General features: G+C 45.3%; 1 protein-coding gene across 2 annotated transcripts in view; it reads right to left on the bottom strand.

Moving 5' to 3' along the window:
• The window catches only part of POU2F2 (POU class 2 homeobox 2), a 276,734-nt gene that overhangs the window by 63,614 nt on the left and 190,414 nt on the right, over window positions 1-22,706 (bottom strand). For both annotated transcript variants that reach the window (XM_030211699.1, XM_030211698.1), the window contains exons 3-7: window positions 10,156-10,221; window positions 9,251-9,285; window positions 9,102-9,161; window positions 5,149-5,253; window positions 3,688-3,873 (exon numbers count right to left, since the gene is read on the bottom strand). In XM_030211699.1, coding sequence (XP_030067559.1) covers window positions 3,688-3,873; window positions 5,149-5,253; window positions 9,102-9,161; window positions 9,251-9,285; window positions 10,156-10,213 — 444 coding nt within the window. In that variant the 5' untranslated portion in view covers window positions 10,214-10,221. The remainder of the gene's footprint in view (window positions 1-3,687; window positions 3,874-5,148; window positions 5,254-9,101; window positions 9,162-9,250; window positions 9,286-10,155; window positions 10,222-22,706) is intronic.

Below are 22,706 nucleotides of genomic sequence, written 5' to 3'. Positions count from 1 at the left end.
AGCTCGAAAGGGTGGGAAATGCCCGGGCGGGGGGAGTGCTTGGTGGGAACTCACTTGATACCATGCTTACATCGTATTAGGTCTATGTTATTTGAACATTTTTCTATGCTGTCTATTATGGTTTCATGCTTGTTCTACAGTGCTTTTCAATGTGTATATTTCCGATACTCTCATGTTAGTCCTATTGCTAGGTTTCAATCTGCCATTTCAAAGTTTACCTCGTTGATTCTATTTATGCTTATATTTGGTCATTTTGCTATTGTTTTATATTAAGAAAATTGTAAGGTTTATGCTAAACTGTACCTGCTGTACACCACTCTGGTTGAATCTCTTCATAACTGTGGTTAATAAATTCCAATAAATATCCACCTCATTCCTACATTGGCTTCCCATTGAGTAAAGGGTTAAAATTTAAGACTGTAGCACTTGATTTTCAAGTTTTGAGAGATGGAAAACCAAAGAATTTCTAACAGACAGACTGGTGAGGTACATGCCTAACTGATGTTTTAAGTTCAGGTGAAGACAATTTGTTGTCTGTTCCAATTGTAAAAGAAACGAGGGGGCGATATACCATAACAGAATGTTTTCTGTAATGGTGTCCAAGTGGTGGAACAAGATGCCAAGGAGTACGAGGATGGAGATGGATTATAAAAGATTTCATAAATGATCCTAAATGCTTGGGTGGGGGAATCGGAGAGGTGGCAAAAAAGGCTAAAGCGGCTTTGTTTTGCTGCAGCAAAGTCAGTTCTTGCGGCTCATTGGAAGCAGAGTGGTGGTCCTACTATGGCCACCTGGTTATTAAAAGTTCACTTGTTGGGGGAACTGGAAAAATTGACTGATCGTCGATTGAGGAAATTTGATTCTGAGGCAGATGAGTGGAATCATCTGGATCGTTTATTGAGTATGGTTTAAAGGGGTAAGGGGACAGGGAGGGTTGAGGGGAGGGGTACAGAGGGTTGGGGGGGGAGGGAAAGGTTGGAACGGGAGTCATGGTTGCTCAGCACCGAGTCTGTTCTGAAGAGGTTTGGTTTTGGAATGTTGTCAATTGTTCGATATCTTTGTATGGATATAACTTTTCTAAAACTTTAATAAACATTTATTGATAAAAAAAAATTTCATAAATGGTTAGACACAGCTACGTCATCTCATTAGCATATTGTGTAATAATTGTGGGCCCAATAGTGGAAGAGTCACCCTCTGTTGTGTGATGACGCAGGGGTCCTGAACATCTGAGTAACAGGTTTATGGGATGTACGCTTTGTCTGTTCGGTTTTATTTTTGTTTTATTGTGTATGTGGTACTGTGAATCACACCGAGCAATAGTACTGATGCCAGTATGTGGTATATAAAAATTGTTAATAAAGAAAGAACAGCAGTTTCATTGGTGCTTACAGGAACATGGTGAAAGAATGCCAACTCACTATACTACCCCCCACACACACACCCCAGTCAGGACTCCCTTCTGCTTGTCCCGACGGTGCATGTGGGCACCACTGTGGGACAATGTGGGCATTGAGCTGCAGATCCCATACAAACATCACACTGACCATGTAAACCACAAATTCAGCACAGAAAGTTGAAAAGTGGATCCTCCAACAGAGCCTCAAGAAGGTGTCACTCAAACAGTAAGAACACAGCACGGAAAGCTGAAAAGCAGATCTCCCATCAGAACCTCATGCAGGTGTCACACATACAAGGTATGTCTGTAGGAATATGTGATCATGTCTAGGGAAAGACGACTAAAGCAGCAGATCCAAAATGTTGAGAATAGCTGATTTTTCACACATGGATGCATAAACAGTCTGAAAAAGTTAAACATTTGATCTTCTTCAACTTTATTTTTTCACATAAAAGGATGGGGTTTGGACCCTACCTGTCCCTCCAACTACCGCCCCATTTCCCTCCTACCCTTCCTCTCCAACATACTTGAACGCGCCGTTCACAGACGTTGCCTTGATTTTCTCTCCTCTCATGCCATCCTCGATCCGCTTCAAACCGGCTTTCGCCCCCTACACTCGACAGAAACGGCACTATCTAAAGTCTGCAATGACCTGTTCCTTGCCAAATCCAAAGGTCACTACTCCATCCTCATCCTCCTCGACCTATCTGCCGCTTTTGACACTGTCAATCACAATTTACTTCTTGCCACACTGTCCTCATTTGGGTTCCAGGGCTCTGTCCTCTCCTGGTTCTCCTCTTATCTCTCCCACCGTACCTTCAGAGTACATTCTCATGGTTCTTCCTCTACCCCCATCCCGCTCTCTGTTGGAGTTCCTCAGGGATCTCTCCTTGGACCCCATTCTTTTTTCAATCTACACCTCTTCCCTGGGCTCCCTGATCTCATCTCATGGTTTCCAATATCATCTTTATGCTGACGACACCCAGCTTTATCTCTCCACGCCAGACATCACTGCCGAAACCCAGGCCAAAGTATTGGCCTGCTTATCCGACATTGCTGCCTGGATGTCCAACCACCACCTGAAACTGAACATGGCCAAGACCGAGCTTATTGTCTTCCCACTCAAACCCACTTCCCCTCTCCCTCCACTCTCTATCTCAGTTGATAACACCCTAATCATCCCCGTCTCATCTGCCCGCAACCTCGGAGTCATCTTTGACTCCTCCCTCTCCGCACATATCCAGCAGATAGCCAAGACCTGTCGCTTCTTCCTCTATAACATTAGCAAAATTCGCCCTTTCCTCTCTGAGCACACCACCTGAATTCTCATCCACTCTCTCATTACCTCTCGCCTTGACTACTGCAACCTACTCCTCACTGGCCTCCCACTTAGCCATCTATCCCCCCTTCAGTCTGTTCAGAACTCGGCTGCACGTCTTATCTTCCGACTGGACCGATATGCTCATATCACCCCTCTCCTCAAGTCACTTCACTGGCTTCCGATCAGGTACCGCATACAGTTCAAGCTTCTCCTACTAACCTACAAATGCACTCGATCTGCAGCCCCTCCTTACTTCTCTACCCTCATCTCCCCTTACGTTCCTACCTGTAACCTCCGCTCTCAAGACAAATCCCTCCTCTCAGTACCCTTCTCCACCACCGCCAACTCCAGGCTCCACCCTTTCTGCCTCGCCTCACCCTATGCTTGGAATAAACTCCCTGAGCCCATACGCCAAGCCCCCTCCCTGCCCATCTTCAAATCCTTGCTCAAAGCCCACCTCTTCAATGTCGCCTTCGGCGCCTAACCACTACACCTCTATTCAGGAAATCTTGACTGCCCCAACTTGACATTTCGTCCTTTAGATTGTAAGCTCCTTCGAGCAGGGACTGTCCCTTCTTTGTTAAACTGTACAGTGCTGCGTAACCCTAGTAGAGCTCTAGAAATGTTAAGTAGTAGTAGTAGACTTTGTATTACAAATTGTTCCTTCTAACAGAATTCATTAGAAGCTCTTTTTTTTGTTTGTTTCTGGAATTTTTCCTCATCTTTTCCCGAGAAATGACCACATATAGCTTGGTCAGTTGACATTAATTTCAGGAAGATTTTTAAAAAAGCAGGTCATGGTTATTAATGAAAAGTACTGCCCTGTCCTAAATAAATAAATTAAAAAAAAATAAGAACACACAACTTATTTATTCCTATATTATAGCAAAAAAAAAGAAAAGAACCCAGGAGTAAGATTTAAAAGAGGGCATAGGATTCTGTGCAGTGGCAGGGACCATGGCCTTACCTGTGCTGTCAGATGGATAGGCTGAGACAAAGCAAGCTGGGGCTGGCTGGGGTTCTGCTGGGTGTCTGGGCCAGACTGCTGAGAGGCGGCAGCGGCGGCATTAGACTGCTGAACCGCAGCAGCCAGTAGCTGGGCTTGAGCTTGTTGGAGGAGCAGTTGCTGCTGAGCTGGCATTAGGGCAGTAAGCTGCAGCAAATACGGGAAGGAAAAAAGCAACGGGGAGGGAGGAGAGACAGACATGAGCAGAGGCAGCTTGTAAATACCGGCAACTTTAAGCAATGTACCCGTGATATACATATGCACAACATAACACACAGCATAGGAAAGAGACAGTAATACATAGACACAACCCCTCAAAAATTTAGACAAACATTGCAACACACAATGATATATACACAAGGCCAAACACACACAGATGCAATGTATCACATGTGCACAAACAAACCCACAAAAGTTCACCAACACACACATGCACCGAAAATATAACATGGCAGGAGGAGACAGATTCACTGCCCCACACACGGACAGTGTAAACTAGACACACAATTATACCCCACCAAACACACATACACACAATGGCATGCAAGCAGACAGGCATACATAGGCAGCAGCAAGTAAGGTTTGCTTGTTCTGAGCAACAGCAAGTCATCTAACTCATGGAACATTTCCTAAAATGGAGAGAAGCGCTTGCAAACTGCTCCCACCTGTAGGGGGCATTGTGACCACAAGGAGAACTTACAGGTGCTCTTCTTTGCCCCCTCCCCCTTATGGGGCAAGCTGCCCAGCTGCGGCCCTACCCCTGGAGGTGAGCAGTTCCACTCTGCCTCACCTGCAGGGGGTGCTACCTTTGATTTTACTTGCAGGGGCACTATGAAAGTGAGAAGAGCCCGCAGACGCTTAAATTCTGTCTCGTCTGCAGCTACCTTCTTTAAATCAAGACAAGTTGTCGGCTTATCTATGCCACTGAAGAAGCAACCTGTGGCGTCTTGGGATGCAAGGGTATTAGGCATCCTAGATAAACCTTCAGCCTAGTGCCCCTCAATTCCTCCTCTTCTCCCCTCCCCATAATTATCTATCAGGTCTTTATATTTTGATAATTAAACTTAATATGATTACCCCAATATCACCATTCCCAGAATGGTCTTATAAAAACGTAAAACTGAACATATTTTAAAACACTAAACTTTTATTTCACATGTATATACATAAAGAGTAATTTCCAAAAGCCATCTAGCCAGGCAAATAGGATATCTGACAAGTGCCCAGCCTCTCTGTAGGTAAAAGTACATGTTGATGGATCTAGATTCTGTAAGGCTGTCAGGACCTGTTGTTTTGCTTTGTCTGCAGCTTTCTTGACCCCTCTAAGCATAGTTTGCCTAATGGTTGCACCAGCCCTGTAAGATATTGTAGAAGACAGGAGAACCAACTGAAGAATTTCTGCAAAAAAAGGTGGTGACTTACCCCAGCAAGCTGCCCTCCTGCTAGCATGAGCTGAGCCTGGGGAAGGTGGGGCTGTGGCTGAGGAACTGGAGTAGGGGGCAAGTCCCCAGAATCTTCTGCCTTGACCTGTGGCAAGCACAAAGATGCATGGTGTGAGTATAAATCCAGATTCCTTCTTCCAGAAAGAAAACCACCTGTTTAATCGCACCCTAGTACACTGTTAGGAGCTGCTGTGCTGCCAGAGATGTAGTCTTTTATAACCAGGCCACATTCCATTTACCAACACTCCAGCACACTACTGGGGGATGGGGGCAGCTGTGCTGCAGGTGCTCCCCTTTATAACCAGGACACGTTCCATTTCTCAATACCTCAACACACCGCTAGGGGGAGTTGTGTTGCTGGAGACGCTTTCCTTTATAACAGGGATATATTCCTTTTCCTAACGCTCCAGCAGACTGTTAGGGGGAGCCGTGCTGCTGGAGATGCTCTCTTTCATAACCAGGACAGGCTCTACCTCCTAAAACCCAGCATAACATTAAAAGTTACTGTACTGCTGAAGGTGCTGCTTCCTTCATAAACAACATCGCCCATCTACTGCACCTCAGCGTGGTATTAGGATATGCTCACCTCCGGTGCCGTGAACGGAGTTACAGCCCCCACAAAGTCGGGCTTAGAAGGACACGTTATTTTTAGAGTCACATAAAACGTTTCATCTTCTGTATCCCTCGCCTCCTACTCCCCCCTCCTACAAAGAGTTGTGGCACAGGCTGAGCTCGGGGACGGAAAGAATGAATTCTATGGTCTTGCCTCAGAGCTGCGGTGGAAGAGAGTGTTAATTCCTGCCTTCCAGGAGGACATACTGTCACTCTACCTGAGGTTAGGCACTTCCTCAACTCTACCCCACACACAGTGCTTCCTCCAGTGCCACAAGAGGGGAGAACGGAAAGACACAGAGCTCCCCGGAGAGAAGGAGGGGTTAGAGGATCAGAGAACAGTATCTTCATCTGATGTGGGAGCATGCAAGAGGCCCATTTTTCATTCGCACACTTGCTTTGTTTCACGCCAGTAACTGTTCTCATAGTGTGCTTCCTGTTTGCCAGATTACCCCAACGCTGCTGGCTGGCCCTGGGATTTCCCCAGCTACAGCCCTAGCAGGGCAGATCAAAGAGCTGAGCCCTGACTCATCACCACAGGCAGCTCAAGAGATCAATAGCAAGACAGCAACCCTACTGCAAAGAAATAGAAAAGGACCAATATCACTGGGACACAAACTCGGCAGTGGCCAGGGAGAGCCACAGAGGGAACAAGGAGCCTGCAGCCTGGAAGAGAATAATGAACTGGGCTGGTCCGGTGGCTTAGTTGGCACGATCCTGCAGAGATACCTGGGTTTCATTTCTGCTTCAGGTCTTCTGCTCCCTAGATCAAATCGTGCTGGGGATGATGGAGAGACAGTACTCATAGCCCCTTGGGTGGGTTGGGAGGAAGTCACGGTCATCACACAATGGTGACATCTAGAGGCCACACACAGGGGACAAAGATGGCAGGTTTCCGTAAGGGCCACCAGCCAAGGACTGCCACTATTAAGCTGGGGGAGGGAAACAGAGGGTGGCACTAGACACCATGGATTTGGGGTTCAGTTCAGGGAGGGGGATCAATGCAGATGCCGGCAGCTTGTGTATATGCTGTTTTTTTTAAATGTCACCCTTCTTGTGGATAAATAAGCCAATTACCACTCAGACACTGACACGAAGGGTGATACTTAGCAATGGGCTGCGAATTACAGCTGTGATTTTAACACGGCAGTAATTTGCATCCTTATTGCTTACAGCATGCCATGGAAGTTTTGGAGAACTAATTCTGAGGTACAGCTGCGGCTCTACCGCAAAGCTTTCTGCCTCAGCCCCTCAGTGATTAGGCTAAGTAACTTGGGAGGGACCAAAAAAACCCAAAAAGTTGCAAAAGAAGACTCAAAGCTACGGCTTAACAGCTCCTAGGTACCAGGTCATCATGGCAACTAGAAATTTATCTCTGATGTCCATTTTTTTTAAAGCTTTCTTCTTTTTCTTTGTGTGCGGCCTCTGTTGCAACTGCCACCGGAGCAGGAACTTCCTTCTCTGTGGACTGCACAGCTCTGTACAAGACTAAGCTGTGTGGTGCAGGAACTCTTTCGCTGGTCTCAAGTCTCGCAAGACTTCCTGCACCATGTGGCTCAGATTCACACAGAGCTGCAGGGTGCATGGACCAAGTAGCTCCTCCTCCCAGGGGCAGCCACAGCAGGGTACGGGAGGGCTACCAGGGGAGGGGAAGGACTGACTGCTTTGCTGGACTAGGGATAGGGCCTGGTGGAGATGGCTGACTGGCTTGCAGGGTGGGGGTCGGCTAGCTAGTGTGGGGTTGATTTAAAGGGAGGAGAGAAATGGTGGGATAGTGGAAAAAGATGGACTAAACGAGAAACTTGGGTGATGGGAGGAAGAGAGAAAGAGTGAAAGAGGAGTGGCCTGGTGGACTTTGGTCCTGGGGAACTGAGGAACTGAGTTTGATTCCCACTTCAGGCACAGGCAGCTCCTTGTGACTCTGGGCAAGTCACTTAACCCTCCATTGCCCCATGTAAGCCGCATTGAGCCTACCATGAGTGGGAAAGCGCAGGGTACAAATGTAACAAAAAAAAATGACAGGGCTGGGGGGGGGGGGGGAGAGAGAGAGAGAGACTGGGTAACAAATCTGGGGTAGGGAGAGAGAAAGAGAAAATAAAAGAGTGATGAACCGGGTTGGGGGGAGGAGGGAGAAAGACAGGGTGATGACAGGGTTGGTGGAAGAGACTAGCAGTATATTTCTGCCAGTGGCCTGCATAAGTGCATTATATGTGTTTTACTAAGCTCTCTTTTTCCTTGGATACAGAATGGAAAAACAGTAAGTGAAGCTCTAAAGGAGCTATAATAAAACTTGGAAGAGATTCCCACTCCTCTGGGTTTGGAAAAGTCTCAGCTGCTGGCTCCAAAGTTTTTGTGCTGGCTCATATATCCAAAGTAAAAACTCACTAAGATCTGCTTCACTGGTGATACAAGACAACACAATAAACAAAAAGTGAAGAAAATGCAACACACTCTTAGTTGACGGAGGAAAAAGACCACATCATACTGTAGCAATGAAAACACACCGTGCTTTTCCCGGTTTCTTTACAGCACACAGTTAAAAAGTAATCACAGATCAAAAAAACCACCTAAAAAGTTTTTATTTTGCACAATTTTTGCTTTTTTTGTTTTTATCTTTGCTCAGTGATCAAAATCTTATCAAACACTGTCCCAAAACCATATACTAAGGAAAACAAAGGACTTATCTGAATAATGAGTCATTCGTGTGATTTTAGGCTCAACCCCAGCTTTAAAGCTCAAATCAGTGTGGTCCCGACGGACCCGTTTCGCAATAGGCTTCATCAGGAAACCCATTGGTGGTGGCTATAATGCTGCTGGAAAATGGATGCTCCCCTGCAAGTCAGGAGAAAACACCTTGCAGGGGAGCAACCGTTTTCCAGCCTAAATTCACGCGAACGCCTCATTATTTTCATAAAAGTCCTTTACTTTCCTTAGTATATGGTTTTGGGACGGATAAGATTTTGATTACTGAGCAAAGTTAAAAACAAAAATTACAAAAATTGTTGTGCAAAATAAAAATTTCTTAGGAGGTTTTTTTGATTCATATATCCAAAGAAAATTAGCCAAGGCCTGCTCATGGCATCAGCCCTCAGCCCTGGTTCTAACTGAGCTGGAAGCCCAAAGGGAGGAAGTGGGTAAGAAGGAAGAAAAATGCACAGTTCTATTCTACAGTGCAGCCATCCTGGGAAAGTGTAAGCATCTGTATTCATATTATAACACAGTAATCCACTCTTCTGTTTGAAAGCACAGACAGCACAGGAAAAACACTGAACAGTGCCATGATAAACATTGCCCTCTAAAAACAGATGCCAGGACTTTTACCTTGGGACTGGGACCAGTGGGAGACGGGGATGGAAAGTGAGCTCCTTTATTCTGTTGCTTCTGCAGAGGATAAAGAATGAAAAGGTAAGAGGTCCTGAATCCCCAACCCTTACCCAGCACTAACACAGCAATGTCTGAATATGGCTCACCTGATGATTAGTCTCAGGCCCATTCCTCTCACCATCTGCAAAAAGAGCATTATATATTAGTGCCAGGGAGCAGAGCGCCCTCTGCCTATGCAGCCCACCCGGGGGAGCGGGACGCCCTCCGCCTGCACGGTCCCACCCGGGGGAGCGGGACGCCCTCCGCCTGCACGGTCCCACCCGGGGGAGCGGGACGCCCTCCGCCTGCACGGTCCCACCCGGGGAAGCGGGATGCCCACTGCCTGCGCGGTCCCACCCAGGTAGCGGGACGCAGGACGCCCTCCGCTTGCGTAGTCCACCTGGGGCAGGGGGATGCAGGACGCCTGCACGATCCACCCAGGGAGAGGGACGCCCTCCGCCTGCGCGGTCCACCCAGAAAGAGGGACGTCCTCCGCCTGCGCAGTCCACCCAGAGAGAGGGACGCCCTCCGCCTGCGCGGTCCACTCAGGGGAGTGGGACGCCCTCTGCCTGCGCGGTCCCACCCGGGGGAGCGGGACGCCCTCCGCCTGCCCGGTCCCACCCGGGGGAGCGGGACGCCCTCTGCCTGCGCGGTCCCACCCGGGGGAGCGGGACGCCCTCCGCCTGCACGGTCCCACCCGGGTAGCGGGACGCAGGACACCCTCCGCCTGCGTAGTCCACCTGGGGCAGCGGGATGCAGGACGCCTGCATGATCCACCCAGGGAGAGGGACGCTCTCTGCCTGCGCGGTCCACCCAGAAAGAGGGACGTCCTCCGCCTGCGCAGTCCACCCAGAGAGAGGGACGCCCTCCGCCTGCGCGGTCCACTCAGGGGAGTGGGATGCCCTCCGCCTGCGTGGTCCACTCAGGGGAGTGGGACGCCCTCCGCCTGCAATAGTGTAAGTTCTGTCTCAGAGATTAAGAAAGGCAATTTGTCTGCATTTGTGTCTCCTACCTGTGTGCTCCAGCTGCGAGTCCGTACGGGGTTTCTCCAGCTCTAGCTGTTTAGACATTCTTATTTCTGGAGAAACAAGAGAAAGAAGATGCTGATGAGCTGCATGGATCAGTAGACTTAGATGGCTGCTTGAGCTTCAACCCAACTGGGACTGAATACAAGGGGAGTCTAAAAAAGTTAAGTGAATTTCTGTGAAATATCTTAGTACTGACCTTCCAGCAGGCTAAAAATCCATCAAATGAGAATAAATATATTTCAAACCAAAAAACTGCTCAAGCACATCACACAATATGGTTTGAAAAAATGAGTGAGTCAAAACAATCTTTGCACTTAAACTGGAGGAAAAGGCCTCAGCAATCATAGGCCCGCCATCTTAGACTACAAATCTTAGCCAATTATATGGTGGCTCAATAACGACTCCTTTATCATCCCCAGGTCAAAAAAACCTCCACTATTTTGTAACTTTTTCATAATTGCAATTAAAATTGAACTCTAACGCCATATTGGCTAAATCAAGGAAACACTTATCTTGTCCTTGGTTGTCTCGAGATATCATATATTGTATCCTCATGTCCCTACGGTGGCGTGCCATTTCGCACTTAAGCTTCCGCAGGGGACAGATTTATGACAACTAACATTCATGTGCATTCACTGACAAACCAATGGTTCATTCAAAATAGCTCAAATTGTTTGCTTCAACGGCATCATAAAAATCAAAATGGCTCCGCAGCTTCCCAAATCGATGCCTCCTCCCCTCCTCCCTCTGTTCACAGTTGATATCCAGTCACATGCTACCCCCTCACTTTGTACACAGCTGATACCCTTGCCGTCCCCTCATTCTGTATGCAATTGATACCCCTTATCACATGCTGCCGAGCCCCCTGCTGCCCCCTCACTCTGTACACAACTGAGGGCCCGATGTACTAAAGTCCCCGGAAAAAAACATTCGCTATTTCCACCACGATAAAAATTACAGTGGTGGAAATAGCAAGCAATTCTCAAAACAAAATCGCATGCAAATTAACTGCATGGACTTTTACCATGCAATTCGGTAGGGAAAGCACCAGACATGCATAGCAGTCAACTGGTAAGCATGGCTGCTATGTGCATGCCCAGCACAGTTTCACTACACATGGCTTTCATACATGCAACAAGTTATGTGTGTGTATAAAAGCCGCGTGTAGATCATAACCACCTCTCCGGAAAACAGAACTCGCCTTCACAGCTGGAGGGGACCATCAGAGCATGCACTGTTTTTATTTCACTGGAGGTGATACCCCCAACCTTCACCTTCTACGTCTAGTCCCGGCTCGATCTGCTGTGCTGCCCCCTGCTGCTTTCTCCCAGCTCAGGGAGGGGGCCTGGCTGGTGACTTCATGGTGGGACCTGCCCAGACCTGCAGAACCACTCCTGCCCCTTGGAACCGTGAGTCGAGCCAAGCTCGATCCATGCAGGCATGGGAGCACCTGTGCAAGTGCATCCAGAGAAGGGCAACTGAAACCTCCTCCAGCAAATCTAGGCAGGCAGGAACATTGGCATCCCCCTCCACGGAAAACTTAGACGTCATATCGAAAATGCCTCTCCAAGTGATAAAAAAAACAAAAATGTCCAAAGCACAAAACCTTGTTTGAAACAGTATTTTTTGAAAAAGAACAAGATGATAAATTTACTAAAAGGCACTACCACACCATAGCTAGTTTTTTTTTTTTTAATGCAATGGGACCTTTTTACTAACAGTGGCAGTGCACTTCAGTAAATCTAGCCCCAAGTTTTTGGATGTAGACAGAAGAGGAGCGAGTCTCAAGGGGCACCTACTAATAAAGGGATAACAGTGAAGGAATATAAACTAAATGTGTGAAAGAAAAGATCAGAACACAGATATAACAGAAACTTTGTCAAGAGCTATCTCAGTGGAAAGGCCAGAAATCAGATTAGAATTGATTAAAAATGAATAACTGCTGGTCATATTTTAGAATACATGATTTTTTGATGCCCAAAGAGTTTATTATAAATATTTAGTGTTTGGAATGTTTATGTTATACAGTTTCGTCATGTTTTGTTTTCACTGTTTACATATAAGATGGATATCGCACAAAGTATACGAGAGCAGTATAATGGACAAAAATGTTCAGAATGAAGAGAAGACACCAGTAAAACAGAAAACATGTTGCAAGAACTTAGGGACCCTCTATATTCACTCAGCATAATGGTAGCTCATGTAACCACCACAAGGCACATTTATGTTAGAGCAAGAAAACAAAGGGGGGGGGGGGGGGATTTCAAATTCTTGCTGACCTCCTTCCAGTCTGCTCTTTTACTTGCCAAACAGGACTATTACATCCAGTTGACAAATTCTCTTTGCTCAAACCCTCGACGTCTCTTTGCCACACTGAACTCTCTCCTCAAAGTGCCTTCACCTCCAACCCCCCCTTCACTTTCTCCCCAGACTCTGGCTGAGTACTTTCATGATAAGGTTCACAAGATTAAACTTGAATTCTCAACCAGGTCACCTCCCACCTCTCCTTTCCTTAGTCCATTCTCTCAACCCTCCAACCCCTGCATCCTTTTCTTCCTTTTCTGAAATCACTGAACAGGAAACTACACATCTTCTTTCCTCCACGAAACTAACTACCTGTTCCTCTGATCCTATTCCCACCCATCTACTTAACACTATCTCTCCTATTATCATCCCTATTATCTGTCATATCCTCAATCTTTCACTTTCCACTGCGACTGTTCCTGATGCCTTCAAACATGCCGTAGTCACACCACTCTTTAAAAAAAACCTTCATTGGACCCTACCTGTCCTTCCAACTATCGCCCCATCTCCCTCCTCACTTTCCTATCCAAGATACTTGAACATTTATTTATTTAGATTTTGCTCACACCTTTTTCAGTAGTAGCTCAAGGTGAGTTACATTCAGGTACTCTGGATATTTCTCTGTCCCAGGAGGGCTCACAATCTAAGTTTGAACCCGAAGCAATGGAGGGTTAAGTGACTTACCCAAGATCACAAGGCGCAGCAGTGGGATTTGAACCGGCCACCTCTGGACTGCAAGACTGGTGCTCTAACCACTGAGTGGAGGAGTGGCCTAGTGGTTAGGGTGGTGGACTTTGGTCCTGGGGAACTCAGGAACTGAGTTCGATTCCCACTTCAGGCACAGGCAGCTCCTTGTGACTCTGGGCAAGTCACTTAACCCTCCATTGCCCCATGTAAGCCGCATTGAGCCTGCCATGAGTGGGAAAGTGTGGGATACAAATGTAACAAAAATAAAATAAATAAATAAATACATGCTGTTCACCGACATTGCCTTGACTTTCTTTCATCTCAAGCTATTCTTGATCCACTTCAATCTGGCTTTCGCCCCCTTCATTCAACCGAAACAGCGCTTGCTAAAGTCTCCAATGACCTGTTCCTGGCCAGATCCAAAGGGCTCTATTCTATCCTCAACCTTCTCGATCTATCTGCTGCTTTTGACACTGTTGATCACAGCCTACTCCTTGATACGCTGTCCTCACTTCAGGGCTCTGTTCTTTCCTGGTTTTCTTCTTATCTCTCCCAGTGTACCTTTAGTGTATACTCTAGTGGATCCTCCTCTACTTCTATCCCACTGTCAGGTGGTGTACCTCAGGGATCTGTCCTGGGACCTCTTCTTTTCTCCATCTATACTTCTTCCCTTGGTACTCTGATCTCATCCCATGGTTTTCAGTATCATCTTTATGCTGACGACTACCAGATCTACCTCTCCACACCAGAAATATCAGCAGGAATCCAGGCCAAAGTATCAGCCTGCCTGTCTGACATTGCTGCCTGGATGTCTCACCACCATCTGAAACTAAACATGACCAAGACTGAGCTTCTTATCTTTCCACCTAAACCAACCTCTCCTCTTCCCCCATTCTCAATTTCTGTGGATAACACTCTCATCCTTCCTGTCTCATCAGCTCGTAACCATGGGGTCATCTTCAACTCCTCCCTCTCCTTCTCTGCACATATTCAGCAGACTGCTAAAACCTGTCATTTCTTTCTCTATAATATCAGCAAAATTCGCCCTTTCCTTTCTGAGCACACTACCAGAACCCTCATCCACACTCTTATCACCTCTCGCTTAGACTATTGCAACTTGCTTCTCATAGGTCTCCCACTTAGCCATCTCTCTCCTCCATAGGCACCCGGTATAAGAGGCTTGGGGAGGCTATGCCTCCCCAGCCACAGCAGGATGGATCAGCTGTTTCTATAGAAATGCTAAATAGTATTAGTAGTAGTTCTCCTGCGAGTCCTGCTGCTCTGGGGGGGGGGGGGGGGGGGGGGGGGGTTAAATAGCAGCAGTGAAAGCCGTCTCTAGCCTTGTATATAACCAGTTGTAATTTGATTATCTTACTGCTGGGAGAGCAGAGGAGGGGGGTTGGCTAGAGGTGTCCTGGGTTGCCAGGGAGATATTTAACTAGGATCATGAATTCCTGCACATGAGCAGTTCACACCAAAGAGACTTGCACTGATCCCTGAAATTTTAAAAGTGCTAAAAATAAGTTTTAAAAGTATTTGCATTAAATCTAATTGCAGAATTTAGGTGCTAGGAAGTGGGATTGGTATGCTATGTACTCAAATTTGCTCAAGCCATATGCAAATTAGTCCGTTTTTGGGAGGTTCTCAGTTGCATATTTATGGGTAAAAATGGTTGGAAATGTTTACAGCCTTAATGTTAGGGCATGGCTCTAATCAAAAATGTGAACTTTGATCCAAAAACGAAGAGTTTAGCTAGTGTTTTTGACTAAAAATTCCCATTAGAGTGTCTGTATGTTAATCTGCATTCAAATAGAGCTCTCTGATTGGATGAGCAGCTCCTGTTAGAAAATCTGCCCGGGAACAGACAGGAGAGGAGAGAATCAATGGGTGGGTATGGATGGCTGGAGGAGGGCAGGGGAGCGAGGACAAGAAATGAAGAAGAAAGGCAGAAAGTAAAGAAATAAATGGAAAGGAAGCCCTGGAAATGGAGTTAAGAGGACAGGTAGACTTCCCGAGCCTGTGCGTCTAGCCCCGTCTTTGGCCGTTTTCAAGTCCAAACTTAAAGCCCACCTCTTTACCACTGCTTTTGACTCCTAACAACTACTCACTTGCCCTGTCCTTTTATCCTCACCTCTTTATTCCCTTAGCCTTAATTGTTCTGTCTGTTTACCTGTCTTATCTAGATTGTAAGCTCTTTGAGCAGGGACTGTCTTTTTTGTGTATGGTGTACAGCGCTGTGTATGCCTTGTAGCGCTATAGAAATGATAAATAGTAGTAGTAGTAGTAGTAGGTAGCAGCAGAATCGGATACTGAGCCAGCATGATCAGAAAAACAAAGTCACCAGACAACAAAGGTAGAAAAGGGGTTAGATAGATTCCTAAAGGACAAGTCCATAGACCGCTATTAAATGGACTTGGAAAAATTCCGCATTTTTAGGTATAACTTGTCTGGAATGTTTTTACATTTGGGGAGCGTGCCAGGTGCCCTTGACCTGGATTGGCCACTGTCGGTGACAGGATGCTGGGCTAGATGGACCTTTGGTCTTTCCCAGTATGGCACTACTTATGTACTTATGTACTTATTTTCATTATAGTGTTTGGAATATGTCCACTTTGAGAATCAGGTGCTCAACATTAAATGTTTATAGTTATTTACTTATGTATGGCATTTTATCCCACATTAAACATGAATTAGGATGTTTTGTGGCTCTACATGAGAATTGTGATATTATGATCTTTGTTTCATATTGTTGACGGTCTGCATTTTCCGTATGGGTGGTATATTGGTGTATTAGGTTTTGCCCAGTGTAATATTTATGGTACAGTAAGGTTCTGAGTGTGTTTTTGCACAAAGTTGTGCATAGTGTTTTGTAATTGAGCGATTGTGGTTAGTATATGCTTTGAGCAACCACTTTATTCTTTGACATATGATACATATCTAATATCTAAATTTAATAAAAGGAATTAATTGTGACTTTTATTTTTATTTATTTTTTCTGTGTGTTATCAGACAATTATGGATTTAAGCTCCACCCCTGGCCCCACCCCTAACCCCGCCCTTTTAGCCTCCCCAAACAGTTGGGCCACCGACTGCCTACGCTCTCCTCTTCAACCTGTTCAAAATTGTGCTGCACCACTAATATTCTGCCAGTGTTGTTATGCTCATATTAGCCCTCTCCTCATGTCACTTCACTGGCTCCCTATCCGTTTCTGCATACAGTTCAAACTCCTCTTATTGACCTATAAGTGCATTCACTCTGCAGCTCCTCAGTACCTCTCCACTCTCATCTCTTCCTACACTCCTCCCCGGGAACTCCGTTCACTGGGTAAATCTCTCTTATCTGCACCCTCCTCCCTCCACCGCTAACTCCAGACTCAGTTCCTTTTATCTTGCTGCACCATATGCCTGGAATAGACTTCCTGAGCCGATACGTCAAGCTCCATCTCTGGCCGTCTTCAAATCTAAGCTAAAAGCCCACCTTTTTGATGCTGCTTTTAACTCCTAACCCTTATTCACTTGTTCAGAACCCTTATTTTATCATCCTCACTTTAATATTCCCTTATCTCTTGTTTGTCCTGTTTGTCTGTCCTAATTAGATTGTAAGCTCTGTCGAGCAGAGACTGTCTCTTCATGTTCAAGGGTACAGTGCTGCGTACGTCTAATAGCGCTACAGAAATAAGTAGCACAAGTACATATAAAGTAGCACATATGAGTTTATCTTATTGGGCAGACTGGATGGACCGTGCAGGTCTTTCTCTGCCGTCATCTACTATGTTACTATGTTACTAGAAGTAGTAGTAGTAGGGATAACCCTACAGTGCTGGGCTGCATATTTATTTATTTTAAAAATTTATAACCCACAATCTTTCTGTGATTCTATGCAGTTTCAACAGCACTTATATAATCATATACATATCGCATTAAAAAATAAACCCAAATAAAAACAAATGATACATTTCACAAAAAAGAATTAAACTACTTCCACTAATTATTTCTATAGCAGACTAGACAAACACAGTGTTGTATACATTTTATGCAAGTACTTTTTTTTTCCGTCCCTAGTAGGCTCATAATCTAAGTTGTTATTTGGGCAATGGAGTGTTAAGCGACTTGCCCATGGTCACAAAGAGCTGCAGTGTGAATCAAACCCAGTTCCCCAGGATCTCAGTTCACTAGGCTACTCCTCCAATCCAACATCAAAAGAAATACACACCACCATAAATACATTAAAAGCAAAAGATGGGCACATTAAGGGCAGTCTAGTAGAAGGATGAGAATTTAAGCTGGAGACCTTTGTAGATGGCATTCTAGTACATTTGATCAATCCTAGGGTATCTTTGCCATAACTCTTGGACATGTTTGCTTCCTTTGAATTTCTCCAGGCTTAAGCTTAACTTGGACAAGTATGAGGCTATAAGCCACCCAGGAAATTCTCTGCTCAGTGTGAGCCGGCCATCGCACACACAAATAGAATGTTAGAAATTATTGAGAAAGGAATGGAGAATAAAACGGAGATTATTATAATGCCTCTGTATCAATTTATAGTGTGACTGCACATTGAGTCCTAAGAGCAGTTGTGGTCTCACCATCCCCCCCCCCCCCAAAAAAAAATACATCAAACTAGAAAACGTACAGAAAAGAGCAACCAAAATGATAAAGGGGATGAAACAGCTTCCCTATGAAGAAGTGTTAAACAGGTTAGGGCTCTTCAACTTGGAGAAGAGATAGCTAAGAGGAGATGTGATAGAGATGGCCAATGTAACTCCAATTTTTAAAAAGGGTTCCAAGAGTGATCCAGGAAATGACAAACTGGTAAGCCTGACTTCAGTGCTGGGGAAAATAGTGGAAACGACTATAAAGAATAAAATTAAAGAACACAGAAATTCTGAGAGGAGGACATTTCTCGGGTTCATCTTGTGACCCCTGACACAGGCATATCCCTTATGCCGAAACACAGTTTTGTCGGGTCTTAACTGGATGCTGGCAATAAAAAGTCCTTTGGTTCTGATATATATTTGTGGATTCCACTCTTTCTTTGTTTTGTGGCTCAACCCAACAGGGAGGCAAGCAGGGGAGCGTCTAAGCGCTGAAGCTGTTTTGCGGGAACTCTGGGTGACTGTTTCCAGCCCCGCATCGGAAATTTGCTCACTGCTAGTGGTGGGATCAGAGGTATAGCGAGCCCCTAGCTGAGGGGTGAATGCAACCACATGTGAGGAAACCGGGACAGACCTTGCTGAACTGGGAGACCTGCCCTACCCTAGGGAACTGGCAGGTTTTAGCCGAAGAGGAGCATGCAGAAGTGGACTGCCTGGACGCGAGGTATTCAATCAGGCAGAAAACAGGAGAGGATACAAGCTCCTGCCATGGAGCCACGACAGACCTCAGAATCAATGCAAAAAATGGCATCAGATTGGGCACAGGATAAGGGGGAGCAATGGGTCACCACCATGGTGGTTTCATGAGCTTCGGACTAAGTGCAACACAAATTTTCTATTTTTGTCAGAAGCGACAAAGAAACACAGAATAAAAGCAGAAAAAAGCTGAAGCGAAAGAACTAATCTAGCATACATTTCTCTTCCTTATTAGTTTACAATCTGAGAGATAATGTATGCAAAAAAACTAACAATTGGGGTAAAAACGGTTCTGTTACTTACCGCCACTAGTGCCACAGCACTGACAAATAGAGACAGAAATGTGATACCCATACTAACCCAATCAAGGTCAATCCCACAGGCATGCCACCCTGAAGGGTTGGAGGTTCCTAGTAGGGAGAGGCTCCTCAGAAAGGACACAGCAAATCAAAGAACCACATCAAATGCCAGGTCATTGAAGTCACCATACCCACACCAACAGAAGACACCCATGTACCGATTCCCTTGGGATACATCAATGTAAGATCTGTAATCAACAAAACAGAAACCATAAAGGACTAGATAATTGATGAAGACCTGTCTGTAGTTTATCAGTGAAACTTGGATCCATAACAGTGGGACCCAGTCATTAACGAAGTATGTCCCCCAGGCTATAAGACCATAAAAGAGGAGGAGGAGGCATAGCAGACTCCATAACTCCACAACTGGAAATAGCATCTATTAAGATCCAAGACAGCTCCCTCCGGAATCAATTGCGCTGCATTCTCTTTTACAGACCTCCAGGAAATTGGAAATTGGCCCTCACAACCTTCATGGATTTTGTCTCTGATAACTGCGCAGCTCAATCGAATGTACTGCTGATAGGAGACATTAATCTTCACCTTGAGGACCTAGAAACAGAAAACACCAAGGAATGCGAGGAATTCCTGCAGATATGGGACTTCCAGAGACCATGACCCATTGCAACATACACAAAAGGGCATGCCGTATACCTGGTGGCGTACAGACTCTCATCATACCACTATAAACTGCGCATGACACCAAGATGGAGAGAAAACAGGCCCCAGAATACAATTAAACGAAGACCACTTGAATCACGAGGTAAGATCAACGCAGACGAGTTTTGGTCCATCACATGCATCAAGCAATGGATCCCTACTACAGGCGCAGAAAACTTCTTGTCGGAATGGGATGAAAAAGTTGAGCAGGTCATTGATGAGATAGCTCCCCTAAAACAAAAGTCAAGATGCAGACATACATTCACACCATGGTTCAAATTAAGAACATAGTGAACAAAAAAGACCTTGCAGGTGAAGAGAACGATCATGGCAGAAAAACAAAACCAAAGCAAATAAAACTTCATGGAAGGAAGCACTAAAAAACTACAAAATCAAAATAAGAAGAGCCAAAAAGATATTTTATGAGAAACAAATAGGATCAGGCTACAGGGATCTGAACAACCTACTAGACACCAAACATCTAGCAACAACAAATGATGTCCCCCCAAAAGTAAACAAAATAGCCAGACACATAGCAACATAGTAGATGATGGCAGAGAAAGACCTGCACGGTCCATCCAGTCTGCCCAACAAGATAAACTCATATGTGCTACCTTTTATGTATACCTGACCTTGATTAGTATCCTCACGGCACAGACTGTAGAAGTCTGCCCAGCACTAGTCCTGCCTCCCAACCACCAGCCCCGCCCCCACCACTGGCTCTGCCACCCACTTCGAAGAAAAAATTATCAAATTAAGAGAGAGCCTCCCACATACCTGGAGCACTTCATAGATGAACTTGATAAAACTCTGGAAGCAGCACCAGCAAACAGATCATGGACGATGTTTAAATTACCAACAACAGAAATAGCCGCCCACTCATTAAATAAATTGTCAACTGCATACTGCATGCTGGACAAGTGTCCAAATTATATCATGAGAGCTGCCCCAGACTAGTTCATCAAACAACTCAAAGACCACTTAAGTTTCATGTTCTTGACAGGACGGTTCCAGATGGAAAAAAGTAGCATACTTCTGATACCAATTCCAAAGGACGACAAAAAAAGCCGAAAGGAATTCACAAACTACAGACCAGTGGCTTCCATGCCCCTCGTAACCAAGATGATGGAGGGAATAGTAGCTACCCAGCTGGAAAATTACCTAATCCAATTCAACATCTTACATGAGTCCCAGTCAGGATTCAGACCCCACTTCAGCACAGAAACAGTACTGACCACACTAATAGCCAATTTCAAAAAAGTAATCAACAAAGGCCAAAACATTCTGCTTCTACATGTTAAGTGCCTTTCACATGGTTGACCATCCAATCCTGCTAAGATTGCTCAATCACATTGGCATGGGGGGGGGGGGGGTGCTTAATTGGGTCACCGGCTTTCTCACATCCAGATATTACTAAGTGAAGATGGGATCATTGACATCCCTGCCATGGAAAACAGAATGCAAGTACCACAAGGTTCTCCCATCTCACCCATTTTGTTCAACATCAGGATGATCAGGGCTTTTTTTGAGGGGGTACTTGGGGGTACCAATACTGCTTTGTCATAGATTCTGTGACTGGTTGCAGGGGTCCTGTCTATTGTGGGGTGAGTCCCTCAGTGATCACCCCACCCCTGAAGGGCGGCCTGGCATTTGAGTACCAGCACCTTTTTTGCTCGAAGAAACACACTGAGGATGATACTCCTAGCCAGATCCCTGGACGAGCAGGGACTCGATCCCTTCATATATGCGGACAATGTCTCCATCTTTGTCCCTTTCAACAAAAATATATCAGAAATCATGACCAAAATCACCAATGGAATGAACACACTGGAATCCTGGGCATCAGCATTGAAATTAAAACTGAGCAGGGAGAAAACACACTGCATGGTAATCACCTCCCCATACACAACCTTCCCTAGAATTGAAGTAAAAAGAATCCCGCTCCCAATAATGGAAAACAAAGATTCTAGATGTCACCATGGACCGCCGCTTAACTTTCAACAACCAAGTAGCAACCGTCACCAAGAAAATGTTCCACACACCATGGTTCTAGCTCACACTGACTACTGTAATGGAATCTATGCAGGGTGCAAAGAACACTGAAGAAATTGCAAAACACCGCTGCCAGACATATATGGGAAGTAAAGGTTCGAAAGTGCCAAACCACTACTACAAAGCCTACACACTGGCTCCCCGTCAAGTTATGAATAGCCTTCAAACTATGCACCTGGGCTTACAGAATTATCTTTGGTCTACCCCAGAATATGTGAGTGATCTTCTAGTACTACCAGTTCGAAACGCCATCACAAGCACAAGAAACTATTTAAACCTTCACTTTACCAACCCCCAAGGTATAAAGTACCATACAACACATGCAACAAGTTTCACCTATTTATGCACCAAGAAATAGAACATGCTTCCAAAAAGCCTAAAATGCATAAATAACTACATTAACTTTTGAAAACACCTTAAACCATTATTCTTCAGAAAATCCTTCTTCAAAGCAGCAGGGTAGCTCCGGCCACGTCCATCCCATTCAATCAATAAGAATGATATGAACCTAAACACTCTTTGACAGAATATTCTATGTAAGCTACTTTGAACCAAGTTATTATTGGAAAAATGTGGTGTACAAATGTAGCAATAAATAAATAAACACATGGTTTAATGGGACAGAGTCAGCATGGCTTCAGCCGAGGGAAGTCTTGCCTCACCAATTTGCTTCATATTTTTGAAGGCATAAAACATGTGGGTAAAGGTGAGCCGGTTGATGTAGTGTATCTAGATTTTCAGAAAGCTTTTGACAAAGTTCCTCATGAGAGTCTCCTGAGAAAATGAAAAAGTCATGGGATAGAAGGCAATGTCCTTCTGTGGATTAGGAACTGGTTATTGGCCAGAAAACAGAGGGTAGGGTTAAATGGTCATTTTTCTCAATGGAAGAAGGTAATAGTGGAGTGTCGCAGGGATCTGTACTGGGACCGGTGCTATTTAACATATTTATAAATGATCTGGAAAATGGGGAGACGAGTGAGGTGATTACATTTGCAGATGACACAAAACTATATAGAGTTGTCAAACCACATGCGGATTGTGAAAAATTGCAGGAAGACCTTAGGAAACTGGAAGATTGGGCATCCAAATGGCAGATGAAATTTAATGTGGACAAATGCAAAG

The sequence above is a fragment of the Microcaecilia unicolor genome, chromosome 8 (genome assembly GCF_901765095.1).
Source record: "Microcaecilia unicolor chromosome 8, aMicUni1.1, whole genome shotgun sequence".
Taxonomy (NCBI): Eukaryota; Metazoa; Chordata; class Amphibia; order Gymnophiona; family Siphonopidae; genus Microcaecilia; species Microcaecilia unicolor.
This window is presented reverse-complemented; position numbering and strand designations above follow the sequence as displayed.